Genomic DNA, 12,453 nt, shown 5'->3' on the forward strand with positions numbered 1-12,453 from the left:
TTCCTCCCTCCCAGTCTCAATTTTACAGCCAGGTTTGTTAAGTTTCAGTAAAACATCAGTTAAGTTTATGGCATTTTTATTTGTTACTATTGTTATAATTTTCTTTTGGTTAGGGGAAGGTGGGATGAAATGTTGCTCTGCTAGGGGCAGAGTGATAGTGGTGCCCTGTCAGGTGCTCAGGGATTCCCGAGTCCTCTTCCCAGCACTGCCACCGGTTATTTGTTTCTGCTCACCTTAAAAGAATAGGAGAATATTCTCTGCTTCTTGTGAGTGGTAGCTGCAAAGTTCTTGGGTTCTCAGCCACTGCAGGAGTACGAAGCCATGTTCCTGCCCTGTGCTTTTTGTGCTGGTGGTCAAAGCGATCATTTGTAGGAAGCATCTCTGTTATGTGAAAAGTGCCCATCTTCATGCTTAAAGTTGAGGGGTGTCAGGGTGGGCTATCCTCAGTCTGCCAGCTCATTTCCCCAGGTTTTTTGCCTTTAAAGTAGCAAGTAGCCTGAGAGGTTGGGAAGTGACAGGAGCCCTTTGCCAGCTGAGCAGAGGAGGTGATGGTTACAGCTGCCTTCTGACTAGTCCTGGTTATTTTACGCTGTGCTGTGAGATTGCTCTCTGAAACAGGTTGGGCAGGGTTGACAGTGAGTACAGGCAATGAGCTATTCCTGGCTCTGCTCTTTTCAGGCACCGGTGGGAGGGTCCTGATCTAAGACTCACTGTGCTCAAGATGAGTCTTTCTCTTGACTGTCTTGGGTGTTGTATCTAGCAGTGACGTTTCTGTTTTCCTTCAATTCTGAGAATTGCCAGCACCTGACAAAAGAGCCAGTTGCAAAGAGAGCAGCAGAGAGTTTAGTGAACATGAAGGCCCCAGCGTAGACCTCCCACCTGCTCCCTGACCTTTCGTGGAGGTGGCTTCCTTCAGAGGAGCCTTCCTGGTCCACCCCCAGGGCAGAGCTGGGGTCTGTGCAGTGTTTCATTGCTCTCCAGCAAAGGGAGGGGGGTTGCCAGGCGTTTCTCAGAGCGTACGCATGAGCCATAGTTGGGCAATTCCACCAGGACTGTGGTTGCCAGTCTTCCAAGTGGCAGTGGAGATGATGAGAGTGTATTTGGGGTTGGAGCTGAAAGCATAGCTGACCTGGGCCCCTGAGGTCTCTCCTTTCCAAGGCTAACGTCATGTATATAACCAAACCTTGCACGTTGAGCTGTCTCACACTTAACGCGCTGATCTGCACGATAAGTTCTGAAATAATCCCATAAAACCTTTTTATTTATTTTTAACCCCCTTCCCTCCTCCCCCGCCTTCCAGTTACATGACAGGTTTGCTTCTTCCTGGAGTTGAGGAGGTGCTCAGATATCTCAAAGCTGAAAAGCAGAAAGCCTTGTTTCTGCAAAGGCGGGATTATTTTATTTTTCTTTTCATTTGTCTTTTTTTATTTCCTGATCCCACCCAGTTGTCTTCACCATTATAATTTTTTAGCGTAACACTGGCGACTGGTGCATGCGGTGGGGAATTTGCCTACAGAGCTCATTCTTCTGGGGCAGCTGGCCCAGGAGGGCTGTGACACCCTTTCATTCTCTCATGGCCCATCACGATGAAAGACATTTGCTGACGTGATGGGTACTGGGAGCCTAGCGCAGATGCCTTCATGTTTTTGCGAGCCTTCGCTCCTGGTGCACTGCAGTTCCCACCAGTGATGGGTTCCTGATGTCCTGAAGGCAAACCCCAAGCACCACTCCCTTGCAGAGCTCCCTGTGGCTCAGTGGGAGCTCCAGCCCTGGAACTGGATGGTGTCTGGATGTGCACACCCTGCAGAAAGCAGCTCAGTGTAGACTTACCCACCCTGATCTGAGCTTCTCAGAAACAGCAGTAGTGTGGGCCTGGTTCGCCCTGCTGAAAAGGCTTCCGCTCTTGATAGCGAGGCTTGTTTGGGTAATTCTGTTCTCCAATGCAGTCTGCCGGGTGGACACCTCCAGCATCCAAGATTTTCAAAGCTGCCTGAAGGATTTTGATGCCCTGAAATAAAAGGGCTGTCCGAGTCCTCCAGGCTGGGTTTTGTTTGTCTCAGTTGAGAGCATGAAGAATCCTTCCTCCAGCTGAGGAGCTGTTGAAGAATGTTCTTGGCATTGAGCTGTAACAACATGTGGCTTTGAATAACCTCAAGAGTGCATCCCTTTTTTTTTGCTTGCTCTGTTCTTCATACTACTAACCTGACTGTGTGTTTTGGTTTTGTGGTTGCTTGGCATGTTGTTCCTTCCTCTTGGCTGAGAGTCATGGGGTGGATCTTTTTCCTTTCTGTGATTCAGGTGCCTCACTCTCTCCTTTCCAGGTTCTTCCAGTTCTTTTAACATGTCAAACTCTGGAGATTTGTTCATGAGCGTGCAGTCTCTCAATGGGGATTCTTACCAAGGGGCCCAGGTTGGAGCCAACGTGCAGTCACAGGTAGGGACCCATCCGATGTACTGCCAGTGAATGCATTAGTGTTGGAGGAGCCTTTGATTGTATTGGCACTTCTCCCTCCCGTCCGAAAAGAGCAAATCTCAACCAGCACAAATGAACCAACCAACACTTAAAAAAGGCAAACCAAACTGAAAAAAACAACCAACCAACCAAAAAAAGCAACAGCAACAACCACCAAAAAAAACCAATCCAAAAGAAACCAAAACCAAACACGCAACCAAACCAACAACCATGGTCTTGAGGAGACTTGCCCACACTTTGTGAATGCATTTGGCTCTGGCTTGATAGTCGTACTAGAAGGAGAGGAGGTTCAGGAGAACAGGCATGAACTCAAACGAAAGCAGCTGAGGTTTAGGTTCTGCTTGCTCTATTCTTCCAAGGGAAGGGGCCAGATGTTTGGACTGGTGTCTCATTTTACAAGGCTTCCACTTACTCCTTTGATGCCGAACCAGGTGTCTACTGAAAGGCAAGAAATGCTCAAATAAACAGCTAGATTTTTTTTTTTTTTTTTTAACTAAAAGCCACCCCTCATCTCCCCACCTCCCCAAAGCACAGGCACTCACACCACCCACGTGCACATGATCAAGACAGAACAAGTGAGCTTTGAGCAGCGTTACTGAAACTTCAACCCATGCTTTGGGCAAAACGAAAGAATTTTAAATAGCCAAGAACTCACTTAGATCTCCCGCCTCCCATCCGATGTCCAGATGTGCCATCAGTCGACGCTCTGGCATCTAAGGCTCTGTACTGTGTTGAGAGACGACAGCCACTCTGACACTTCTGCATCGGGCGAGGAGAGCTCTCTAAATCTGAGGTTGCTCCCCTCGCAGTGCTGGATGCAGAGCAAGCGTGCCGTCCGTGGGCAACAAGATGTGCTCACTGCGCGTACCCCTGCTGGGGCTGGGCTGGGGAAGTGGAGGGAGAGGAATGGGGCATCCAGAGGAGAGCTGCCGGTGCCTTTGCCTTGGTAGGTATATTTCCTCTCTGGGCCCCCTGAAATGAAGGCACTCAGCCAACTCCAAGGATCTCCTTCCACTGCTGTGAGCTTCCCAGTGCTTGGGGCCAAAGGATGGAAGGGGATAGGGGTAGGAACATGGGTCCTTGAGTGCAATGGTAGAGCTGGCAGCAGCGATGTGCTCCAGGAGGTCCCACACCACGCTTGCCATGCTGTCCTCCCTCTCCACTGTTTTCGTCGCAAGACTTGGGACCAAGGAGAGCATGACAGGGATGCGGGGGCAGGTGGGGGTGGTGAAGGAGGCAGGAGCAATCCTCTGGCTTGACTCTCACCACGAGACCAACTGCGGTTCTCTTTTCCCCCTCTTTAAATATATACTTCTATTAGTAGTATTATTGTTACTGTTTGTTTTTATCATGCCAAAGATGAACCAAAGCGGCTTTGCCCACTAACCTTTCATTCACTCTAATTTGTGTCTTTGTTGTCGTTGGTCTGTTTAGGTGGATACCCTTCGCCATGTTATCAGCCAGACAGGAGGATACAGTGATGGACTCGCAGCAAGTCAGATGTATAGTCCGCAGGGCATCAGTGTAAGAAAAAAAAAACAGGCTCGGGTTCTTGTTTTTATTTTTTTTTTTTTCATTTTTGTTCTCTCACTACCAATTATTTCAAAGCCATAGGGCTCAGAATGCCACTTAGTAGGACTTGTCTTTGCTTTTACGGTCACCTAATTTATTGCTTCTGGATCGGTCACGCCAACGGCAGAGCTTTGCCCACAAAAAAAGTGGCGACCGGGCAGGCTTTGTGCAGGCAGCTGGCGTCTAGGACTGTCAGAGCCGATCAGTGTTTGCCTGGCACCTGCGGCCACATGCGCTCGGCCGAGAGGAGCTGCTAAACAGGTGACACCTCGCGTAACTGTGGTGGGGAATGTCACTGCGAACGCCCTGGTCCAGAGATGGCTCCACGTGGAGGCCAATGGCACCATCCTGGAGCGACCATCTAAAAATAACCCATCCCTGGCCGGCATCCGAAAGCACAGTGGTGATGGGGTTGGCAGCATTAACAATTGCAAATAAAAGGAGAAAAAAACCCACAAAGCCAACCAACATCAACCCAAGAAAACCTCGCCCAACCCGACTGGGGGAGGATGCAAGGGGGAGGGCGGTCTCTGGAGCATCTTCTCCTTGTTCTTGGGTGCGCTGGCGGGTTCTGACTAGCATGAAAATTCGTAGCGACAAGCTGTGTCGCACAGGGGGAAATCGATCAGACACACACAAGGAGAACCCAGTGTAGATTCGGGACAGCAATCCAACTTCATTTCTCAGATCAATCGTCCGCCATCTCAGCAGTGGTGACAGCAAGCTGGGAGAAGAGGGCAGCCTGGAAAGGGAGGCTGTGAGCGTTGAGTGGATGGTGGTGGTGGTGTCCGGGGTGGCACGGAGGAGGGGGCAGCTGGCTCTGGATGTGGCTGGCTGCTGCGGTCCCCGTTGAGGAGGCTGAAGGTTGAGGTGGGGTGGTCTCGGGCTGGGCAGGAGGACAGTGGTCCTCTGGGTGGGACTGTGGTCCCACAGCAGAGCACCCTAGTGGGGTGCATCATCCAGTCCTGTCACCCTCCTGGTCAAGGCTTGTGCCATTTGTCACCTTGCGTGTGACTGTCTTTGGGCCATCCGCATGTGAGCAGCCACCGCCAGCGGTGGGGAGAGGGTGCAGGGAAAGGGTTGCAGTGGGACGGGGGGTTGCACTCCCCTCTCCTGCAGGCGCCGGGGCTTAGTGGGCAGCTTGACGTCAGGAGGCAGAGGCAGGGAGGATTTGTGAAGTAATGTAATTGAACATGTGCAGATAATTATGTCTCATTACATAAGCCCGTTGCAAAAACGGTGCTTGGAAATGCCACATGAAAGAGCCTATCGTTCCGCATTAATTTCTTCGTGCGCTGAATTTATTCCCTTTCTGGCTTTTTAATACTTGGAGAGTAAATGAATCGCAGGCTGATCATGATAAGAGATGATACTTTTGTATAAATTAAAATACCCCCAAGGAAAGAGGCTGAGCTGATTATGGTTGCAGTTGGCTTGGAAAATAACAGTGGGCTGGGTTAAGCTAAAATTTGGGGGAGGGTTGCTGCTGGGGATTACGAGGCAGGGAGGGCGCGAGGGGGGAGAAGAGAAGAAAGAGGTAGTGGGAACTCAAAAGCTAAATAAGATGAGGAGGGCTGGGCTGGTATTTCTGGCTGTGGAACTGGGAGAACCAGTGTTACCACGAGCAGCACTGGGAACTAGTGAGCTGAGAGCGGGCAGGGGCTCAACGGTCCCCCCCTGCGCTTCACAAACGGGGACCCGGAATGGTGGCATCTGATGGCTGCTCAGGCTGGTTTTCTAGGAGGGCAGGAGCCCAAACTGGCCTGAATTGGATGTTGTTCAGAGAGGGGCAGGGTGGCAAGTGGGAAAAGCAACTGCCTGGGTTTGGGGGTGATGCCTTGTTTCCCCATAAAGCTGTGGTTAGGCATGGGGAGCAAGGCAGGGAGTCCAGAGCTGAGCGGATAGTTTAGGAAGCATCTTCTAGGTTGTCTCTCCGTCCCCAAATGTTTTGCTTCCCCTGTATCCCAGGCAGCATGCTCCTCCCTGTAGCTTTTATTGTCACTTAATGTCTTCCCATCCAGCTAGGTCCCATGACAGACCTTAGTTTGTCCACCCCCAAAGTATGGCTGTCCTCCGGCGAGCATTGGTCCTGGGGAGCTGCTGAGCGCAGGCAGGGTGGCTGTCTCGCAGCAGGCAGGGCTTCCCTGCCTTCCCCCTGAACCCTTTAATGCCAAAGATGGGCAGTGGCATGTGGAGGAAAGCTGCTTAGCGACACAGAAAGTGTCCCTGTGTCACCCAAGCATCCCCGTGAGCTGCTGGAAGGAGATGAGCCGAAACCTAGTCAAGAGCCCTGTCACAAAGATGTCTGCACGGGGCTGAGGTTAAGTCATCCCCGGAGCCCGTCAGGGCTGGGAAGTCAGCGGCAGGTTGCCCAGCTCCACCGCTACAAACCTTGGCAGGGGAGACAATGCTGGGGGTTTGCCTTCCTTGATGGAGGATGAATTTTTAAATGCATGTGAGTCATGACAGCTGAGGACAGGAATCTACCCAAAGCCCTGTTCCCTCCGTGGCTCTGCTGCTCAACGGCTGACAGACCGCTCCGCAGGGTGGAAAGGGCTGGAGTCAGTTCTGCGTCGTTAGCAGGATAATGGGCGATGTCCCAGCCATCGCGATCTCTGTGACCCCCAGTGATGGCTGAGGCAGAGCGAGAACAACCACCTTCTCCTGCAGGTGGAGACAGCGTCGGGCAGTGCCGGTCCTGGCAAGTGATGGCGATGCTCTTGGTGATGGAGGGGTGGTAGAGGCAGGAGGCTTCTTGAAGGTACCCAGCCTTGAGTAGCACTGAGAGGAAGGAGGGACTCCTCCACCTGAAAGGAGGGGATGTTTGGGGCCTGATCCAGCCCTTTTTGCAAGCTTTGAGGTTAAGGGATTTTGCACCATTAAGCGAGAGGTGTTAAGTGTCTGGTTCCTCTGGACAGTGCTCGTTTGTGGGGGGTCTGTGTGTGCACCCAGCTGGAGATCCCCAAGGCTAGGGGTTTCAAAGCATTTAGATGTCCAGGTTCTGGTGGGTTCCAGTAGAAGTTGGATCTTTATTGCCATAATCCTCTGGAGGGTCCCATCCTAGAACATAGCCCTTTCTGCCACTGCCTTGTGGCTGTAAATCAACAAAGTGCTTTAGTTCCCCCATCTGCTAATGAATGAATGAGCTATAGTCATCTTAAAGAAAAACCCTTTCAGAAATTTCTTCTGGGAATTTTTTTAATTTAATTTATAGATCATTTAAAAGTCTAAAATGAGGAGCTTTATAAAGTTCATCAGGGTGCAAGGGTTTTGATTGAAAACTGCTGTTGTGCAGAGCTGTGCCTATTGACAGAGCAGTGTGTGTGACCATGATGGTGGTGGTCAGTGGCAGGTTCTGCCGTTGAGTTTTGCATCTGCTCTTGTCAGTGAGGATCACTGGTAGGAGGTGAGACCTCTTCGCTTGTGCTGAGACCCTTTTCTCTAAGAATTTGAGCCTTGAAAAGACAGTTGTTGCTGTTTCTCAGAAAGCTATGGTTCACCATCATGATCAAGCTAGGGTTTGTGATTGTGATCACGAGCTGGGATATGGAAGTTGGTCTGGCAGGGCTTCAGTGCCCAAGCTCCATCTATCAGGGATGCCTTGGTGTGTCCCCAAGACTGCTGCCGTGACCCTTGGAAAGTGATGGCCAGACAAGGCGTGATTCTCTGGTGTATAATAAGAGCTTCAGTGCATATCAAAAGGAGACACCGATACAAGCTCTCAAAGGCTCAGAGGTCTGAAACTGCTTTGAAGCTACTCCCCATCTGACAGACTCACCAGTATCTGGTGTGTTTGGAGGCTGACCTGACACCCTGCCCCATTGATGGTGGGACAAGGATTTGGTCACAGAAGGTGGGTCATCGAGACAGCCTCTGTGTGAAGCAGAAGGCGCCTTTAAAAATTGGCAGAAAGTCATCTCCCAGCCCCACATAGGCAGCCCAGGCAGACAGCCAACTAGACTTGCTGGAGGTGACAAAAATGCTGTGAGACCTGTGGAAATGGGCACCAAAACCAGTTGCTTCAGCAATCCATCACCAGGGCTCTGCCACTTGGACAGCCACCAAGGCCTTGTATGTCCTCTGGCACCAGAAGGTGACATATAAAGAGATGTCCTGGAGACCATTGCTCTGTCTTTGGCTTCTCCCCCTCCTGAAAAGTCACAGCTATGTGCAGGGGCTCCTCAGAGAGTCTGCAAGTAGCAGCAGCCTCCTTGGAAGACTCCTTCATCTTTGAGGGAGATACCAAGGGATTTACTACAGTCAGATCCCAAGGGATCTCCTTGCTTTGGAAACAGGCAGGGCCGACTGGGTGAAATCAGATGTATCCTATGCGTGGCTCGGTCTGTGCAGCAACGGGGTGAACTCCAGGAAAGGAGGGATGAGAGTGGACGGTACCTGCATGTCCTCTGCCTGGGGAAGGATCCGACCTCCTCATGGACGGCTTGTCCATACCAAAGGATGGCATCAAGATGATAAAGTCATGGCCAAATTTGGGGCCTCCTTTCCATCACTTGACCCATAACTTGGGACCTTCCCACGCTGGGGGAGAAGGAGGGTGTGGAGTCTGTGGAGGGTGCCCCGATCCGGGTCAGCCTCTCCCCAGTATCCTCTTGTCTTCCCACTGCATGCCACTGAGGTGGTGCAGCACAGGCTCCTGCAAGACATGAAGGCTGATTCCCAATCCTGAGTGCAGTCGGGCTCCCCAGCATTTTGGGAGGCAGGGTGCTAAACATCAAGGCACTGCAGTCGCTGTCTGCAAGACGCTCTCCCTCTCGCTCCTTCCAACCGTGGCTGGCACGCAAAAGCCTCGCTAAAAATAGTTCAGCACAATAGGGACGGAGCCCTGCTCCGTGCGGCCCCCTCCGCTCTCCCCCCCTCCTGCTCGCCGTAATGACCCTGCAAACACTAAATGGCATCTGAGTGCATTAAGCAGCAAACTCTCCGGTGACATAGCAATTACGGCTCTGAAATAGATTTGGTGCGTCACGGAAGATAAGGGTTTTGAAAGTTTCTGTTGTGATTATAGCTTGTAACTCCAACAAATAACAGGCTTGGTAATAAGAGGCTGCCAGCACAGCTATTGTGGTTCTCCCTCACTGATGGCACGTAAATTGCTATTAATGTCCTAAGTGTACTTGAATATGCCAGTCTCGGGGCGGTGGAGTTGGCTCTGTGTCTCTCTTTACGCGGCCTGTCATTGTCGGGCTGATAATCTACAGTAATTGCTGCCTCTTGCAGTGGTCCAAGACATGTAAGGGTGGATATTGCATCTCGGGGAGCACAGGGATGGTGGGTCAGGGCCCAGCGGATGGAAGCTGGTGAGGGTGGTGGACACAGCGAGCCCAGGGTCTCTGCTGGCAGCGGGCACACGGGGCTGCTGATATTTGTGCATAGTCTGGTTTCGTGCTTGCACCCAAGGTGAAGTGGAACAGGATTTGCCAACCTGCTAGCAAGCTCAGGTGGCGACTCCTATCTTCCTTGCTGTTGCCTGAATCCCTTTGCAAGGGAGCATGTTTGCACACTCCCACATGCACATGGAAGAACAGAGAAGCCTGCTGTGTGTCTGCACGGCTCTGTCTTTTTTGCTTTGTGCATGTCCCGCTGCGAGGTGGCCTCATCCCTCAAAATGTGGGTTCCCACGGCTCTTTGCTCCAATCTCAGTTGCCTCTCGGGCAGGCAGGAGTTGGTTGGCAGTGTGGACAACCCACCGGCGAGTCCTGGATGGCTGCTCGGCACCTCGGGGCAATGAGGCTTTTGCTACCCTTACCCGACTTCAGGGGTCTGCAGGGGCCCGGCTAGCCGGGCCAGTGATGGATGCCTTGTGCCAGGAGGGGGAATGGGCAGCCAGAGAGGGCAAAGCAGCCTGGGCAGGTTTAAAGCAGGACGGTGGCAGCTACCGATTTGAGTTCAGGCAGTGGTTGGGAAGGATTAATTAGCCAAGCACTGAATCAATGTCAGAGCAGGCAGAGGAGGTTGGGTGCAACATCTGCTCCTCTCCAAAGGGGATGGCAGCCATGGAGGAGCAGCTTCTGTGCGCTGCTGCCTGCTGCCTGCGGCAGCTGGGGCCCTCCGGTAGCTCTGTTCCGGAGAGGCTGGAGAGTTTGGCTCTGCATCTGTTTTTAGGAGAAGAAACAAATTATCCACCGTGCTTTGCTGTACGAACCCTCAGATGGGATATGGTGGTGGCACCTCCATTGTGCTGTGGCTTGGGGTCCCTCAAGAGAGGGGTGATGGGGAGCATGGAGGACCAGCCCCAAGGCAGCAGAAATTTGTTTGTGGTTTTACTACAAAGTGAGGAGGGGAAGGCTCTGCACTGGGAGCAGAGAGGTGGCCCAAATCCCCAAACACGGCCTTCACAGAGGCAGGAGAGGTGTGTGGGCAGCGTGTCTTCCCCACGGCAGGGCTTGGTGGTGATGGCTTCCCCCCACACAGGGTCCATGCAGCAGGGCTGGGGGGGGTGTCTGAAAAGGTGGCAAGAGGGGACATGGAGCAATGCTGGGGGACATGGAGCGATGCTGGGGGACATGGCATGGCTCAGAGGTCCCTTGGGACCCATTGCTTGTTCTGCTTGTTCATAGCACCCTGGTCCAGATGATGTCCCAGGGTGGGGTTTCTGGAGTGAGGTGTTTGCTATTTTCCTCCTTCCATATGGGGAAGGGTCCTATTCAGGGGCAAAAAAAAATCCAAACAACCAGAGTTCAGGGTTTCTGGAGAAAAATAGAATTTTTTAAAGGACAGAGTTTCCATGAGCCCCTGTTTTCGACAGAATTGTTCCTGGCCCCGTCCCACCAATGGAGCCCCGCAGTCCGTGGTGGGATGGGGGAGCCAGAGGGGACATCTTTGGCTCCTACATCGGCCCCTGCCAAGGGACAACTGGGAAGGTCTGAGGCGGATGGGCAGCTTGGGTAGGGCTGGGCGTGCCGTTGGGTGACTGACGTCTACGTGTCTCCCTTCCTGCAGGCTAATGGAGGTTGGCAAGACGCTACTACCCCATCGTCAGTGACCTCCCCCACAGAAGGCCCTGGCAGCGTTCACTCTGATACCTCCAACTGATCTCCCAGCAAATTGCATCCCTGGCTGAGCCGGCCCCGGCGGGGGCAGGAGGGGAGGGGACCTCTCCTAACACCGCAGCAGTCAGACTGGAGGTGAACCCAATCAGCACACACAAGAAGACTCCTCTTCTCTTCTCTTCGTCGGGATGCTTTTTTCAGCCAATCTGGACACTTCTTTATACTCTCTTCCCTTTCTTTTCTGGGTAGAAGCCGCTCTCCCCCTCCCTGCCACCGCCACAACACCACTCCCTTCCCCTCACCCCTTCCCACCGAAGGATGTGTCGACAGGTAGAAGGATTTTAAGGAGGAAAAGCAAAAATCAACTGCCGCCACACAAAACAACCCCAAAGCAGTGTACAGCCTCACGCTGGGCATCTTTCTGAGGAGCCACACACGTACCTCAGTCGCGTCTCGTTCCTTTACTAGCAGGCAGCCCCCCTCGCCACCCCCCGTCTCTCACGCTACCTCTCCATAGGGAAACGCCACCGCAGCCCCGCTGCCGCCTCATCTCCACCGGCCCTGGCCGCAGCCCAGCGCATTGCCTCCCCGCGCCCGCCCCGCCTCGGTGAGCTGTCTGCTGGGCACTGCTGGTGACAGGGCAGGTGAATGCAGCCCCCCCGGGCACGCAGGAGAAGGAGCTGGTGTGCTCTCCTTCACTTCCAAAAGGTACCGGCCCATTCCCAGCCCTGGGAAACCAACGACTCTTCACGGTCCCTGCCCTGCTCTGCTGCACATCCCAAAGCTGGATGAGCCATGAAGCCCCCACCACCCTCCTTGCCCACTGTTGAAGGGGAGGAGAGGGGGGAAGGAAACAAGGCAGAGGTGGATGAGAAATGGCTATTGCTGATAACAAGGCGCTGAGCACCTCCATGATGTTGCGCAGGATCAGGCGCGGATGATTGATGGGACCCCAGCAGCTTTCCCACAGCACCTAGGGAGGCGGGCGGTGGAGTTCATTCTGGCAGGGAGAGTGTCACAGGGTGTTGGCTTGTGTTTTCAGGAGTGTGACGTGCTGTGGAAGAGGAGGAGGTGGGTTCCCCAGTGCAGGCAGGACCCACAGAGGTTGGTGGCATCCGATGTGTTCCCAAAGCCCTGCCAGGCAGGCAGCAAGGGACAGGCAGCGGATTCCCAGGGGCTGGATGTGGTGGGGTGAGTGCGACGGGTGGTTTTGGTAAACGCTTAATGCAACAGGTTTGCTTGATGGTGGAGGCTCTGCAAGACGGGTGAATGCCCTGCTTGGGGATGTCTTTCAACTGACGCTGCTGGTTTTGTCCTGGGAATGGCATCCCAAGTCACAGGAGCACTCGTGGGGTTTCTGGTCTGCTTTTTGGACAGGTGGTGATGGGTGGTAAGGAA

The 12,453-nt window shown here is 53.1% G+C and overlaps 1 protein-coding gene across 1 annotated transcript in view; it reads left to right on the forward strand.

Annotated features, from left to right (window-relative positions):
- PBX1 (PBX homeobox 1) overlaps positions 1-12,453 on the forward strand; it is a 66,281-nt gene that overhangs the window by 53,422 nt on the left and 406 nt on the right. The window contains exons 6-8 of the mRNA XM_035900811.1: positions 2,322-2,434; positions 3,908-3,997; positions 11,006-12,453. The exon at positions 11,006-12,453 is cut by the window's right edge and continues 406 nt beyond it. Coding sequence (XP_035756704.1) covers positions 2,322-2,434; positions 3,908-3,997; positions 11,006-11,098 — 296 coding nt within the window. The 3' untranslated portion in view covers positions 11,099-12,453. The remainder of the gene's footprint in view (positions 1-2,321; positions 2,435-3,907; positions 3,998-11,005) is intronic.

This window comes from Egretta garzetta, unplaced genomic scaffold, assembly GCF_000687185.1.
Source record: "Egretta garzetta isolate BGI_Z169 unplaced genomic scaffold, ASM68718v1 scaffold598, whole genome shotgun sequence".
Lineage (NCBI taxonomy): Eukaryota > Metazoa > Chordata > Aves > Pelecaniformes > Ardeidae > Egretta > Egretta garzetta.